The sequence below is a fragment of the Brienomyrus brachyistius genome, unplaced genomic scaffold (assembly GCF_023856365.1).
Source record: "Brienomyrus brachyistius isolate T26 unplaced genomic scaffold, BBRACH_0.4 scaffold44, whole genome shotgun sequence".
NCBI lineage: Eukaryota > Metazoa > Chordata > Actinopteri > Osteoglossiformes > Mormyridae > Brienomyrus > Brienomyrus brachyistius.
Genome location: NW_026042319.1, coordinates 934,011 through 947,131, shown reverse-complemented (window position 1 = coordinate 947,131; position 13,121 = coordinate 934,011). Strand labels below are relative to the sequence as shown.

The 13,121-nt window shown below is 44.5% G+C and overlaps 2 protein-coding genes across 3 annotated transcripts in view; one reads left to right on the top strand and one right to left on the bottom strand.

Moving 5' to 3' along the window:
* cmss1 (cms1 ribosomal small subunit homolog) overlaps positions 1–10,483 on the bottom strand; it is a 63,812-nt gene extending 53,329 nt beyond the window's left edge. Inside the window, exon 1 of one of the 2 annotated variants that reach the window (XM_048999370.1) lies at positions 10,264–10,483. In XM_048999370.1, the coding sequence (XP_048855327.1) occupies positions 10,264–10,309 (46 nt within the window). In that variant the 5' untranslated portion in view covers positions 10,310–10,483. The remainder of the gene's footprint in view (positions 1–10,263) is intronic. The other variant, XM_048999369.1, reaches the window with a different exon arrangement.
* The window catches only part of filip1l (filamin A interacting protein 1-like), a 60,354-nt gene that overhangs the window by 44,218 nt on the left and 3,015 nt on the right, over positions 1–13,121 (top strand). Inside the window, exons 5-9 of the mRNA XM_048999348.1 lie at positions 1,836–4,641; positions 8,946–9,087; positions 12,109–12,210; positions 12,569–12,684; positions 12,851–13,012. Coding sequence (XP_048855305.1) covers positions 1,836–4,641; positions 8,946–9,087; positions 12,109–12,210; positions 12,569–12,684; positions 12,851–13,012 — 3,328 coding nt within the window. The remainder of the gene's footprint in view (positions 1–1,835; positions 4,642–8,945; positions 9,088–12,108; positions 12,211–12,568; positions 12,685–12,850; positions 13,013–13,121) is intronic.

Here is a 13,121-nt window from a genome sequence, read left to right as displayed (position 1 = left end):
AATGCCCCCCTTTGGATGATACCTAAAGAGAAATGTGGGGGTACTTTCATATAGACATATATGAAACAAAACAAATGGGTTTCTGCAAAAACATTTCTATTCAAATGTTTTCTCAACCCATTCGACCTGTGACTGTTCCTGAGTGGCTTCCGAGTGTGGACTGTTCCAGTCAGCAGAACGTGTATCGTCAGGAGAAATAACATGACATCTGGAAACTCTCTTTTTCTTTGACAAAAAAAATTAAAAAAAAAAAAAAAAAAATCGGGATAAATGTAAGGGGAGGGGTGCAAACATTTATGCTTCGTGGTAGAAACTCTTCAGAAGTCCTTCTGAATTAGCTGTCCTGGGTCCAGTTTACTAGCATTCTGAGACCTGATGAGAATTAGGAGACCCAACAGCTACGCAGACATCTCGCCGGCTACTGGCACGCACAATTAACAGCACGATTATATTTATGATCTATTAATGTTTCCATGACATCAAACAGTAAACAACACAGAAAGCTATGATCACGTTGTCCTGGCCAGACAAACACATGGGTGAGTTAATACAAATGCTTCCCCTGAAATTGCACTTTCATTTCATTCCTTCCCTCAATACAGAAGAGAGACCACAACGCAATTATGGGGGAAGGCAATGGTGCAGCATAAACCAACAAGCCCCCCAAATGCTCCCCAGACAAGTTGTCAGTTTTATATACCAACATCATTTTCAACTAACAGCATTTGGGATTTGAGGATCCAGAACTTGGACTGGTTTGTACAAAAGGAATTTATGGCTGGGTCAACCTTGGCTTTGCTAGGGTGTAAAAGCCACCAAGCTGAGCCAGCAGAAAGTGGTATGAAAATGCTAGGGAATGATAAAACGTCACAATACACCGAGCTGCACCTTTAAATGGCATGAATGTTACTTGTTTGAAAGGTTTTTCCGAAATAGAACGCGGCATAGGCAAAACGCACAAACAAAACACGCAAATATAACACACATAAAGGAATTTGTGCCCAATTAAATTGCGGTTTCTCTGTATTTTCCACTTTCCTCTGAAAACGTTATGCGGTTCTGTGCCATGACAGCGGACTAAACACTAAGCACATCTGGTCAAGGGCTGTGACTAAGACCAGAGCAAAGAACTCCCAAGCTGGGGGGGGGGTCTGTAAGGGGAGTGTTTATCAATGTTCTCTGCTTGGCAAAACTTTCACAGGAGTGTCATTGTTTGAAATATTAAACCACTGAGCTCCTGGCTTGAGCTGCATACCCAGGGATATTAATGGACTTCCACATCCACTACGGATAAGTAAACTCAAACCTATATTCAGCCAGGCTTCTCCAAATCCAGCTTTAATTCTGGATTTGCAGTTTTGTTAATTAATAAATCCTACATAACTCAAACCGTATTTATATAAGCACTTAGAGTATATTTGGTAGGACATTTAAACAGAATCTAACTAAAATGTGACTCAAACACCATAAAATGTTTAAATTTATTCTTTAAATCTTTTTAAACATTTACTGGAGTAACGTGGATATGGTGATTCAGAATTGTGTTTTGTGAAATAACTGGTTAGAAATTTAGAGGGTGTGTTTAAATTATATTCAGCCATTGGGTTCAATATTTTAAAATATATGTTCTTATTTTTACAATTAAATAAGGTGTAGTAAAGCATGTGATAAAGCATGTGACGCACTTATATTAGTGACTGTAGGTACGGAAACGCAGGGTCAATAAATGGACCAAATGTCCTCCAAAACGGATAAACACACACACTTTCGTTCTTGAGCATGAAGGTACAATATTTTGACAAACTGACAAAGTCTGTCTCGCTTCTCACTTACAGACTGAAGTTGCTGATTGATCAGGAAAAGGTTTATCAGGAGCGGAAGGAGGAGGAAAACAACAGGAAGATCAGCCGCCTGAAACAGGAGCTGACCAAGCTGAAGTCGTTCACGTTGCTGGTTGTGGATGAGCAGCAGAGGCTGACTGAGCAACTCACCCAGCAGAGTGCAAAGGTCCAGGAGCTGGCAGCCAATACAGCCCAGGCGCAAGAAGATCTGAACTCCGCTCAGGCCAGGGCACAGGAGGAGGAGCACAAGGTGTGTCAGCTACAGGCGGAGCTGCGTGACCAAGCTTGCCGCTTTCACCAGGAGCAGGAGGCCATGACTGCCAAACTGACCAATGAAGATGCCCAGAATCGGCAGCTCCGGCAAAAGCTGGCCAGCCTGAGTAGACAGCTGGATGAACTGGAGGAGACCAACAAGACACTGCGTAGAGCTGAAGAGGAGCTACAGGACCTCCGGGACAAAATTAGCCGTGGGGAGTGTGGGAACTCTAGCCTGATGTCAGAGGTGGAGGAATTGCGAAAGCGGGTGCTGGAGATGGAGGGCAAGGATGAGGAATTAATCAAAATGGAGGACCAGTGCCGGGATCTCAACAAGAAGCTGGAGAAAGAGTCCAGTCAGGGCCGCAACCTTAAGCTTGAAGTGGACAAGCTGAATCGTAGGATAATGGAATTAGAAAAGCTGGAAGATGCTTTCAGCAAGAGCAAACAAGAGTGCTGCTCACTCAAGTGCAACTTGGAGAAGGAGAGGACTGTCACAAAATACCTCTCCAATGAGCTAGACTCACTGAAAGTGAGGATTAAAGAACTTGAAGCCATTGAGGGTCAACTGGGGAAGACTGAGATCACACTGAAAGAGGACCTCACCAAGCTAAAGACATTGACCGTCATGCTAGTGGATGAGAGGAAGACGATGGCTGAGAAGCTTAAACAAATGGAGGACAAGCTCCAAAACAGTACTGGTAAGCTGCAAGCCGAACAAGACAAAGTTACATCGGTGACTGAGAAGCTGATCGAAGAAAGTAAAAAAGCCCTGAAGTCCAAGGCTGAACTTGAGGAGAAAATGTGTATAACTATCAAGGACAGGGACGAGCTCAGGGCCAAACTGAAAACCGAAGAGGAACAAAACTATGACCTGCAGTCCAAAATCAGTATGATGAAGAAGAGGCTGCAGTCACTGGAAGCTGTGGAGCGAGAGTTTCTCAGGAATAAAGCCAAGGAGGAGCAAACCAAAGTGCCCGTTGTAAATCGCTTCCATCAAGAAGATAATAAAGTGAAAGATCTCACTCAGGAAGTGGAGAGGCTCAGACGAAAGCTCAAGGAGATGAAAGTGGTTGAGGGTGACTCAATGAAAACAGAGGATGAGCTTGAGTCCTTGGAAAATAGATACTCCAACGAACACGAACGTGCAAAGGCCTTGTTGGAAGAACTGGAAATATCCAGGAAGGAACTCTCAAAATACCAACTGGCAGAGAAGGCGGAGTCCAGCCAGGAGCACACTCTTTATAAGCGTCTAAAAGAAGAAGAGGCAAAGTCGAGCCACCTGACCAGAGAGGTGGAAGCTCTGAAAGAAAAGGTCCATGAATACATGGGCACCGAGGACTCCGTCTGTCGAATGAAATCAGAACATGCGTTTCTTCAGAAGAAACTGACGCAGCAAGAAGTGAGAAACAAAGAACTGGCAAGAGAGATGGAAAACCTGACAAAGGAACTGGAGAGGTACCGGCGCTTCAGCAAAAGCCTACGGCCAGGGATGAATGGCAGGCGCTTTTCAGATTTACAGGTCTCTACAAAGGAGGTGCAGACAGACCCGACTGAAAGCAAACCCCCCGCGTACAAGAGCGTGGCTCCACTGGAGCGAGCGCTGATGAACGGGAAACTGTATGAGGAGAACAATCACGAAGATGAACCGAATTACAACATTGAACTTCCTCTCACCAAATGCAATCCTTCCCTTACGAGTAATGTGAACAACTTAACCAATAACAATTTCCGGAGAGTCTCTTTCCCCAGAAGCAAGGAAAGCCAACAGCAAGTAAACGGTAAAGTGCTACCTAGACCCAATGGGAACTACATGCAGCAAGGGGATGTGGTGCTGACGCATTCACCTGGGCAGCCCCTGCACATCAAGGTGACCCCGGACCATGGGCAAAACACAGCCATGCTGGAGATCACCAGCCCCACAACAGAAAGCACCCACTCCTACACCAGCACGGCAGTTATACCCACCAGTGGTGGCCCACCCAAGCAAAGAATAACGATCATTCAGAATGCCTGCATCTCCCCGCCATCCAAAGCCAAGGGCTCCACTGTAACAGACAGACCCGGCACCCCTGACAGAGCCATCTCACCCCTTACCATGGCCACCTACACCAGAACTACAACTCCAGACTCGTCCGGGTCCTTAACCCCAGACAGGGCTATATCACCTATCCAGATAGTGTCCGTCACCACAGCCACTCCGGAGCGCTCCATGTCGGCAGAGGCTGTGGAAGTTCTGGGAGGTCACGCTGTGTTCCGGGTGACCCCGGAGAGGCAGAACAGCTGGCAGCTGCAAAGGTCCAACAGTTCCGGCCCCAGCGTCATCACAACGGAGGACAACAAAATTCACATCCACTTAGGGAGCCCCTATATTCAGGCCATAAACAGCACATCTCGCCCCATGAGTCCAGGCTACACCAACAGCCAGGAACACAGAACTCCAGTTTTAACCAATGGTGTCCCTGCTAAAGGCGGAAACAAAATCACCAGTAGCATCACTATAACGCCCACCGCCTCCCCAATCCCAAGGCCTTCACAAATTACAGTAAGTAATCTTTATGAATGACTCCCCCCCAGTAGTCCACCGACCCACTCAACCCCCCCCCCAACACTGAATTCTGTTTACCCAACTACCAAATGATGCCCCCAAACTTAAACTGCCTCCTCTCTAAGTTTAAATAACAACCTAACAACTCCTTCCCTCCATCCGCCTTGACCAACAGTCAGAGACTCCTATAAAAGTGCTTCATTTATGTTTGTTTTACTTTTTGGGAGATGTTTGTGTGCATGAACTATAACCACAAAAATGATAAGTCTATAGAAGCACTAGCAAATGGATTATCTTTACTCTGGGTCAGCCCGTGTGTGCACTTACTGTACATGCCCAATGTCAAACACCATGTACCATAATTATTCAGATGTACTGTTCTCATTTTGTTACACAGGTAGTTTTTCGTTTCTTTCACGCATTTTTCCTTTTCTATCGATTAAAATAAGTAAATGCTGCATTGTTTTATTTTCATTATTTCGGTCTACCGTATATTTCTGATTTGGGTCTTAAATATATGTTTTGAAAGAATGTGACTGATTGACCTGCTTTAAGTTGGAATGCAAGCTTTTTTGGCACATGGCAAAGCCGCCCACTACGTCAGATGTTCGACAGTTAAGAAAGGGTCAATCCAGCAATTCTCACTATAATGCAAATTACCACCTTAACTGCTAGTACAAGAGAGAATAAAAGGTTTTTGCCTGGAATTTACCTGACTTTTTATAACAGCATTGTTCAGTGCTTTTGTTGATGGGGGGAAAAAAATAAGTGAGGAAAATAACTATGTACTTGGAGGGGGGGACTCACCTTTTTCAAGGGTTATTTAAACTATCTCTGGTTTTATTTTTGATATCAGCTCCATGTTAACATTCTGATTTTATATGAGGAACAGGCACAAAGTTCCACCGTGTGTTTGATTGGCTGAGCACAGTCTTAAGGATGATGTCATGGTTTCACGGTCTATCCAAAACAGAGGAACTCAAGAGCTGCGGGCGTAGGTCTGAATGGATTCCGGTTTCTCTGACTTTAACCTTCTCTGATGACACGCTGGAAACTAAACTCTTAAATTGCTCCGAACAGTTGTGAGACTGAACAACATCAGTCTTCATGGAACTGACCTCCCTTTGTGGCTCCACTTTTCAGTGTGTCTAATAATTTATTTCTTGTAGAAACATCCTCCAATGCGCCACAATATCCAACAAATTGGTATAACAATACATGCATGCCAAAGCAACTACAAATACTGCCTGTTTGGACTGCTATGTTGGACAAAATAGAGAGCAAAAAATTTCCTAGCAGAGAGGTAAGTATCGGTACTCAGTACATTGATCACATCATGACCATGAAGACACCTTGAATTAACTGGTAGCTTAAGCCTTCATTTATCAAAGTCTCTTGTGCGAATAGGAAAAACAGGAATTGTGGAAAAACGAATTTCCAAAATGTTCCAAATAGGTTAAAATGTGGCAAAATATGTCAGGGGCAGTTATTAAGCCACGCATTAACCACACACATTTAGACACCAGAGTCTCGTAACTGTTTAATAATCTTAACTGTTAATCAACTGGGCTTGCAGGATATGAAGACTCAAATCTGCATTGTGTAGCGTCGTGTTGTACATTTGCATGCTGTGAAGATACTGCATATAATCTATACAGATTGTGATTTGCTCCAAGTACAGGAAAATAGTAACTGTGTTTTTAAAATGCACGTGAATTACCAGACACTTTTAGAGTCTATGTTATGGCAAGATCAAGCCAACCTAGTTCAGCCTGCTGCCTCGGTCATTTTCTCCTTTTGACATTTTAAGATCTTCATCAAATTACATAATTAAATATGAGGGCCAGGCACTCCGCAAGTCATCATCTGACAACACAAAAAACAAATGACGCTATGAGACATACAGATTAACTCGAATGCAGCTGCTTTTATCAAAAGAAAACTCCAATAAACACATTCTTGCTTGAAGAATGTTAAGTATAAACACAGATTTTTATTGCCACGGTCATGATCTAACCAGCTCACCCACGAGGACAGTCCTAGGACTTCAACCTAATAGTGAAAAATTGATGATTCCTGACCTCAAACTCAAAGTACTGTCTATGGCCTACTCTCACACAAAACTGCCTAACTTTGACTTTGGGAGACAGTCGCAGTCTGTAGGGGGAACTTACAGTCTCTGTCCCTCCAGCTAAGGACATTCATGGTTGCTCTGAACAAAGTCGCCTTTTGATTGGCCAGACTTAACAGCTGCTCATGCAATAGTCTACACACACACACATACACACTCACAAACTACATTGCGAGTTCAGGGTGGGGGTGCACCGTGACATGGTGTCAACGTAAAGAGTTAGCCGTCAAATCGATTTCACTGGAATCTGTGCAGTTTGGAAACTGTATCCCCCACCGGGTTCGCAGGCCTCAGGGAAGAGCCAGGGAATACTGGCAGCCTGAACAAGGCGCCAGTCATTATGGGTATCAGCATGACCCCAGTAAACCGCATTCCACCTGCCTACCGAGCACAGCAGTCTGCCGCATGTGCCATCACCTCTCCATGAGCAGAGTAAGCTACCCTCAGAGTACGGTGTCCTAAGGTAGGTGTCAGTGGAGGAACGCGGAGCACAGCAGCTCACACGCAGCACTGGAAACAGGGCAAGCTCCTGTGAACGACCATATTAGGAGGACACAGACACACATAACCGAGTTCTTCTTTAATTACCTGAATGAAACGCAGGAAACCCAAGGACTAGCTACTGGTCTTACGTCTAAGTGCCCCAGACAATCCAGGCCCCTCACTCCCAATCACACCTTCTGCAGCCCTGACACAGCTTCCATTCTATTAATTACCATCACTGAGCACTGCAATGGAAACCCCCCCCCCACACACACATACACGTCCTGATTTTCAAAATGATAATTTAACTCAGGAGACACTCAGAGCTCATCTCAATGTTATGCCTCCGAGGGAGGCCTAATGAATGGGAACAGGTAATGAATGTGTACCCCTCCGAGATAATTAGACGGGCGCACAGCGAGATGCTTGAGGGGGGAGGCTTCGCGTCGTGAGCAGAGCAGAATTCCCAAGCCGGGGCTCTGAAGTCACGTTGCTCCCTGAGCCAGGCTCAAAACAAATCCCTGTGTTTGGTCGCCATGGTGACAGGCTGCCTCGGGACGGACAGGAAGCCGGTTCTTGCTGGTATCCACGCGCCGTGATACAGACAAAATACCATATTGGCAGAAATGGACCTTTGCAGTAACATCTCGCATGTTGTTTTAGGAGGGCATCCCGATGCTGTTCCTCCATCTAGGGTACATTTCAAACATATACTTTAAATTATTTTAAAAAAACACAGTCTTTGAGTTTTTTTTCTTCATTCCATTTGCAAAACATTGAAAACATTTACAGCCACGATGGTCTGAAATGAATTCCCTGTGCAGTTTTCACTCCGTGAATTGGCTTTATCGGGCTGTGGAAACTGGCGAAACACGCGACGGCATACTGCCCTAGTGCAGCACAGGATGCTGCCGAACAAAATGGAAATCCTGTAAAAGCCAAAAAACTTTTTCAATCTGCCAATAATTTTTCCCATGCTAAAAGAAACACAAAAAAATCAAATGCCAGCCGTGGGTCGAACTATAAGCCATCTCACCTATTATTTTGCTAATAGTCAGGCACAGATTAATATGTTTAATACTAAGTTTGGTTGTTGTATGTCAATCAGAAACCAGAGCTGCCAGTTGTGTTTCTCACAGACGCACAGAGAGGGAAAGAAATGCAGACTAATACACACACAGAATTAAAGCTACAGGATGTCAATAATTTACAAGTGACTAGAGCGCCCTCTTCTGGTAACAACCTGGTACCAGACTCCACTGGCCAGATGTTTTCCCATATAAATCTGCATATTTGTCATTATCCCCTTTAGACAAACCCCAGTTTCAATAACATGAATTGACAGGATGAAAATGCAAAAGCACTGCCACTGGGCTTATTCTCTACTAAAAATAAAAGAGTGAAATAAAAGCACAGATGAGCTTGCAGTTTGGTAAAAGTCAACGTGTTTCACTTCCAGCCTGTTCTTGTAAACTCCTCGTCATTCATAAAAGACTTGGTCTTCAGCCGTATAAAGAGAAATAATATCGGTGGAGATGTGAACCTTTATAGGGCGACTAACACCCGGAAGTCTCCCAGTCATTGTCGTGGTTCCCACAGGATTCTCCATTCGCTGTGACGCCTTCATCGTTCACACGCCTGTCACTGATGTACATGAACTCTCCTCCATCTGTGTATCTAATTCCAGGTTCCTCTAGAAGCATTCCGATATCCTGGCCCGACAAGAATCCCAAAGCCGAAAAGCCAGGGCGCCTTCAGAGGAAGGAGCACCGCGTCTCAGTCAGGACAGAGCAAAGGCCAACCACCCGCACAGGCTGCCAAAGACTCGGGTGCGAAACCCACACTACACAACCTCAACAAGGCAAACCGGGCTACCAAAATCTGAAAGGCAACTCGTTTTGGATCGCAGCATATTCCACTAACTGCTAATCTCTAACTGACTGTTGAGCAATAATTAATTTTGCCCACTTTTACTCTTTCCAGCTTGAATAAGATGTAGGCACCTAGAATTTACTTTAAAAGGAGCAGCATGGATAAAAGGAGAAAGAAACTGAACCTCACTACAAAAAACTAAATTATGAACAGCGGTGTTTCTTTAATCAGCTAGTGTCTCATTTTTAATCACATTTGTTTTTGTACTATTGCCTGTGAACAATGCTAGAGTTATTCTGGAACATACAAGTAGAATTTTAAATTCAGTTTCTACAGAAGAGTATATTTCCCAAACTTGTACAGAATGCCATTGTCATGTTAATTATGTACTAATAAATGTCTTCGCGCAAAATCACTATGAATTAACGATGCTTCTTGCCAAGGGAAGCTCCAAACAGCGGGAATCAGAATGAAGTACAATGATCTATGTCGAAATACTGCACCCTAGTGGGGGAATACAACACAACGATCCTAAAAATTTAATTATCTGGTAACGCTATTACTAAATATAATGGAGATTTTAAACAACCCATAAACCACTATTATAAAAATCAATTTATATTGCCACGTGCATTTACGGACAACGTGCTGGCGTGAACTAAACAGACCTATTAACATCTATTGTGAACTAGCATCTGTAGGCATTAAGATTAATTAACACTAACATGAAAAACGATCTTAAAACATTCATAAAAATGGTGCGACGTACTTTTGGGAGCCGCAAAATGAAGTAATTAGCTAAATATCTTAATCGTCGAGAACTGTTCCAAAGGACCAATCCAGTATAAACTATATTTACGAGAATCAAGCTCAGAGTGATTTTAATCATTCATGAGCAGATCGTTAACTTGATGGTAGCGGAAAGTGAACAATATAAACAAGCAACAACGTACACAAATCACTCCCGTTAAACGAGCGCGGAGATCAGTACAACGTGGGTACTTAGTGAAATCATCAGGCATCATTCTTGCATGTCGACAGGCAGGCTTTATAGAATCGCATACAATAAACATTTTACTGCGGTACGGACGCCTTTGTGATTGTTAAAGAAACAGTAAGAACTATGCATTTACCTGAACTGTCGGCTTTCCACCAGTCCTCTCCCAAAGTATCTGCCATTTGCAAAACTTAAACTGCCGCTGTAAGTGGGGATTTAAATTGTCTTTCGTTTACTTACAGCATATTCGATTAAAAAGGATACTCGAAAAAAAAATGCGTCGTACGTCTTTGGATCTGATGGCTATCTAGTAATAATAAAGGCGATACAATTTTAACGAAAACTACAAATAATAAAATATGAATACAAAATATGTATAATTCTGCCCTTTAACCATTTACGCGTCGAAACAGCAGTACTGTAAAAGTGTCTTCCACGTGGTACTGAATCATTTACATACAGAAATACAGTGGGGGAGGAGCAATGTTTAAAAGCCCTAGATATCTCAAGCCAATCAGAATTTAAGCGGCACCACACAGCGAGCCAATCGGCGGACAGTAAAACTGAGGCCACGCCCGCGCGGTAAATTCTCCCTGTTTTTGTACGTAGCACTTTTCATTTATTTATTAAAACAAGCGGGAAGGTGCGTGAAGCGTCCTGGTAATCTGTGCCGCCGAGTGTTATTTTATGTAAGGGATGCGGAGGAGGGTGTGTTATAATGTGGCTTAATTGGAAAGTTTAAGGCTGGTGTCGCAGCACCGCTCCGGGTAGATATTTGCGGGAGGAGTGCGGGGCGCTGTGTCGAGCACCCTGTTAGTTGCTGTTCGGCTCGTTTTGTCGTGGTTTCCACCTGAAACTGCGCCTCCGGGGCTGTCAGGGTAGCAGAGATCGAGGCCGCAGAGTCAGCTAGCCGAGGATGGCAGCCGCCTGTGAAAGAAGGCAAGTCCTGGTGGAAATTCCCGCACCTCAGCCCAGGATAGCAGGTAAACGATTTACTCACAGAAATAATAAATACACTAAAATAACCGGCTTCTGTTGTATGGAAGGAAAGGGGGGGACGCTTTAAATTTCCCTCCGTCAAATTAGGCGGGCAGGGGCCCTCACTGATAAGAATGGAGAAACTTATTTTTATGTAGGATTTTTCTACTTGTTATCATAATAGCTACATTAACCATGCAAACTAGAAAATAGCATAACTCAAAGGTATTTAAAGATTTCGGCTGGTGTGTTCCTGACCCCTTTGTAACCACCCGGATTTTGGCGGGTGTACCTTCATTTGGAGGCCGATTTCCCCCCGCCAACCATTTCCCCCTCCCCCCCAGATATTTTAACATTAAACAATATATAAAAAATTTTGAAATGGCAGAAAAACTCTCACTTAGTGACATTTGCGGTTTTTACTTGGTGTGAAATCAATAGCGTGACAGTGAAGCGTATATAATCATAAGGCCGACTAAGGGAATTTAACGAGCCCATTTTGTTACATATTGATTCTTATTAACTATTATATTAAAACAATGTGAAAGTTGCCGTCTACGGGCCAATTCATCAGGCACTTCCTCCTACTCTCCGACTAATACTACTTACTTTTTAAAATTAAATATTACTAATGGTTGTGAAGATGTAAGTAGCTTGATCGGCCTGGACTTTGTATTTATGTCGGACCGCAGTTTTATATATTAGTGGAATAAAAAGTAACTTGGCAGAGGGCTACACGTGCTCTGGGGGGTCGGCAGTACCGGTCCTAGCGGATGTGGCGCCTTAGGGAACATCCCCCCCCCAGTCCGTCCGAGACGAAGTGACATTAGCTGGCAAGTCGGCGCCACTTCTGCAGTTGGCGCTCTAGGCGGCCGCCCATGCCGCTTATAGGATTGTCCGCCCCTGTCGATCCGCACTTCGCTAGCAGTAGGGTGTGTGTGTTGGCTGGCTGACTCTGAACACAGGTGTGATCAGATACGCGTAACATGACTCTGTTCTGCAGCTCATATAAGACGCTCCTACTTGGATGTGCTGAATTCCCGTATGGGGTCAACAGCCTGCGGCTCCAGAAATCCTGCGCCTCGCTCCCTGCCAAGTCGTGCAAGTGAGTACACCCTTCGACAGCGATCGAGACGTTTTACAAACTTCTCTTTGCCATAGGTCGCCCCGCTTCGCGAACAAATGGTAACCTCGGCTTTGAGGCCTGGTTCGTGTTGTGAGTCGTCTAAAACTTAAGATAACTTAAAACTCCGGCATGTAGTTAAAATCGCGTCACTGCTCCAGGGGTGTAAAAGCGCAGAACTGTACCGCATCTCTTTTTAGACTGTCGTGTTACAACCTTATGCGCTTTCGGGAGTCCTTGCTCTGCAAAGCTGAAATGTTTTTGGGGGTGTATGTAGATTTCCAAGGACTCTGGGTTTACAATGAGGTCTGTTCTTACTGATTTGACACTCTGGTTGTAGAGGCTGATGTTAAGGCTTCATCCGCGACCAGGCCAGAAGATCTGCAGGCAGAGCAAGTGTCTATTTCACAGCAGCAACTTGTTCACCTCATCCGCTCCCTCATCTTCCAGCAGAAGGTATGGCGACTCGTTTCTCACCTACCCGCACTGAGGTGTGTGATAACCGCCATTTGTGTTTGGATGCTTATGTTATCCAGTATTACTGGAGTTAGGTTGGGGACTGCAGAGTGAATCGCGCCCTGACCTTCTGTTCGCCGTCGGCATTTTGTGTGTCTGCTTGTAGGAGACGGCAATCGCGTCTGTTGGCTCAGACTTGAAGGTCTTGCAGGAGGATCTGCACCTGAAGAAGACCAATATCTACAGATCCATACCGTACTCCCGCCTTGGGTCCAACCGAGATGCACACTGTTACAGGAAAGCCTACCCCCACCTCCTGGCATTTAAGGTACGCTGATGCATTGGGTGCGGCTTTTCTGGAGCTGCTGTGAAAACTTTACCTCAAGCTTGGGGAACAGCCAGAGCGGGCGTTGATGTACGTAGTCTTAACGAGTCAA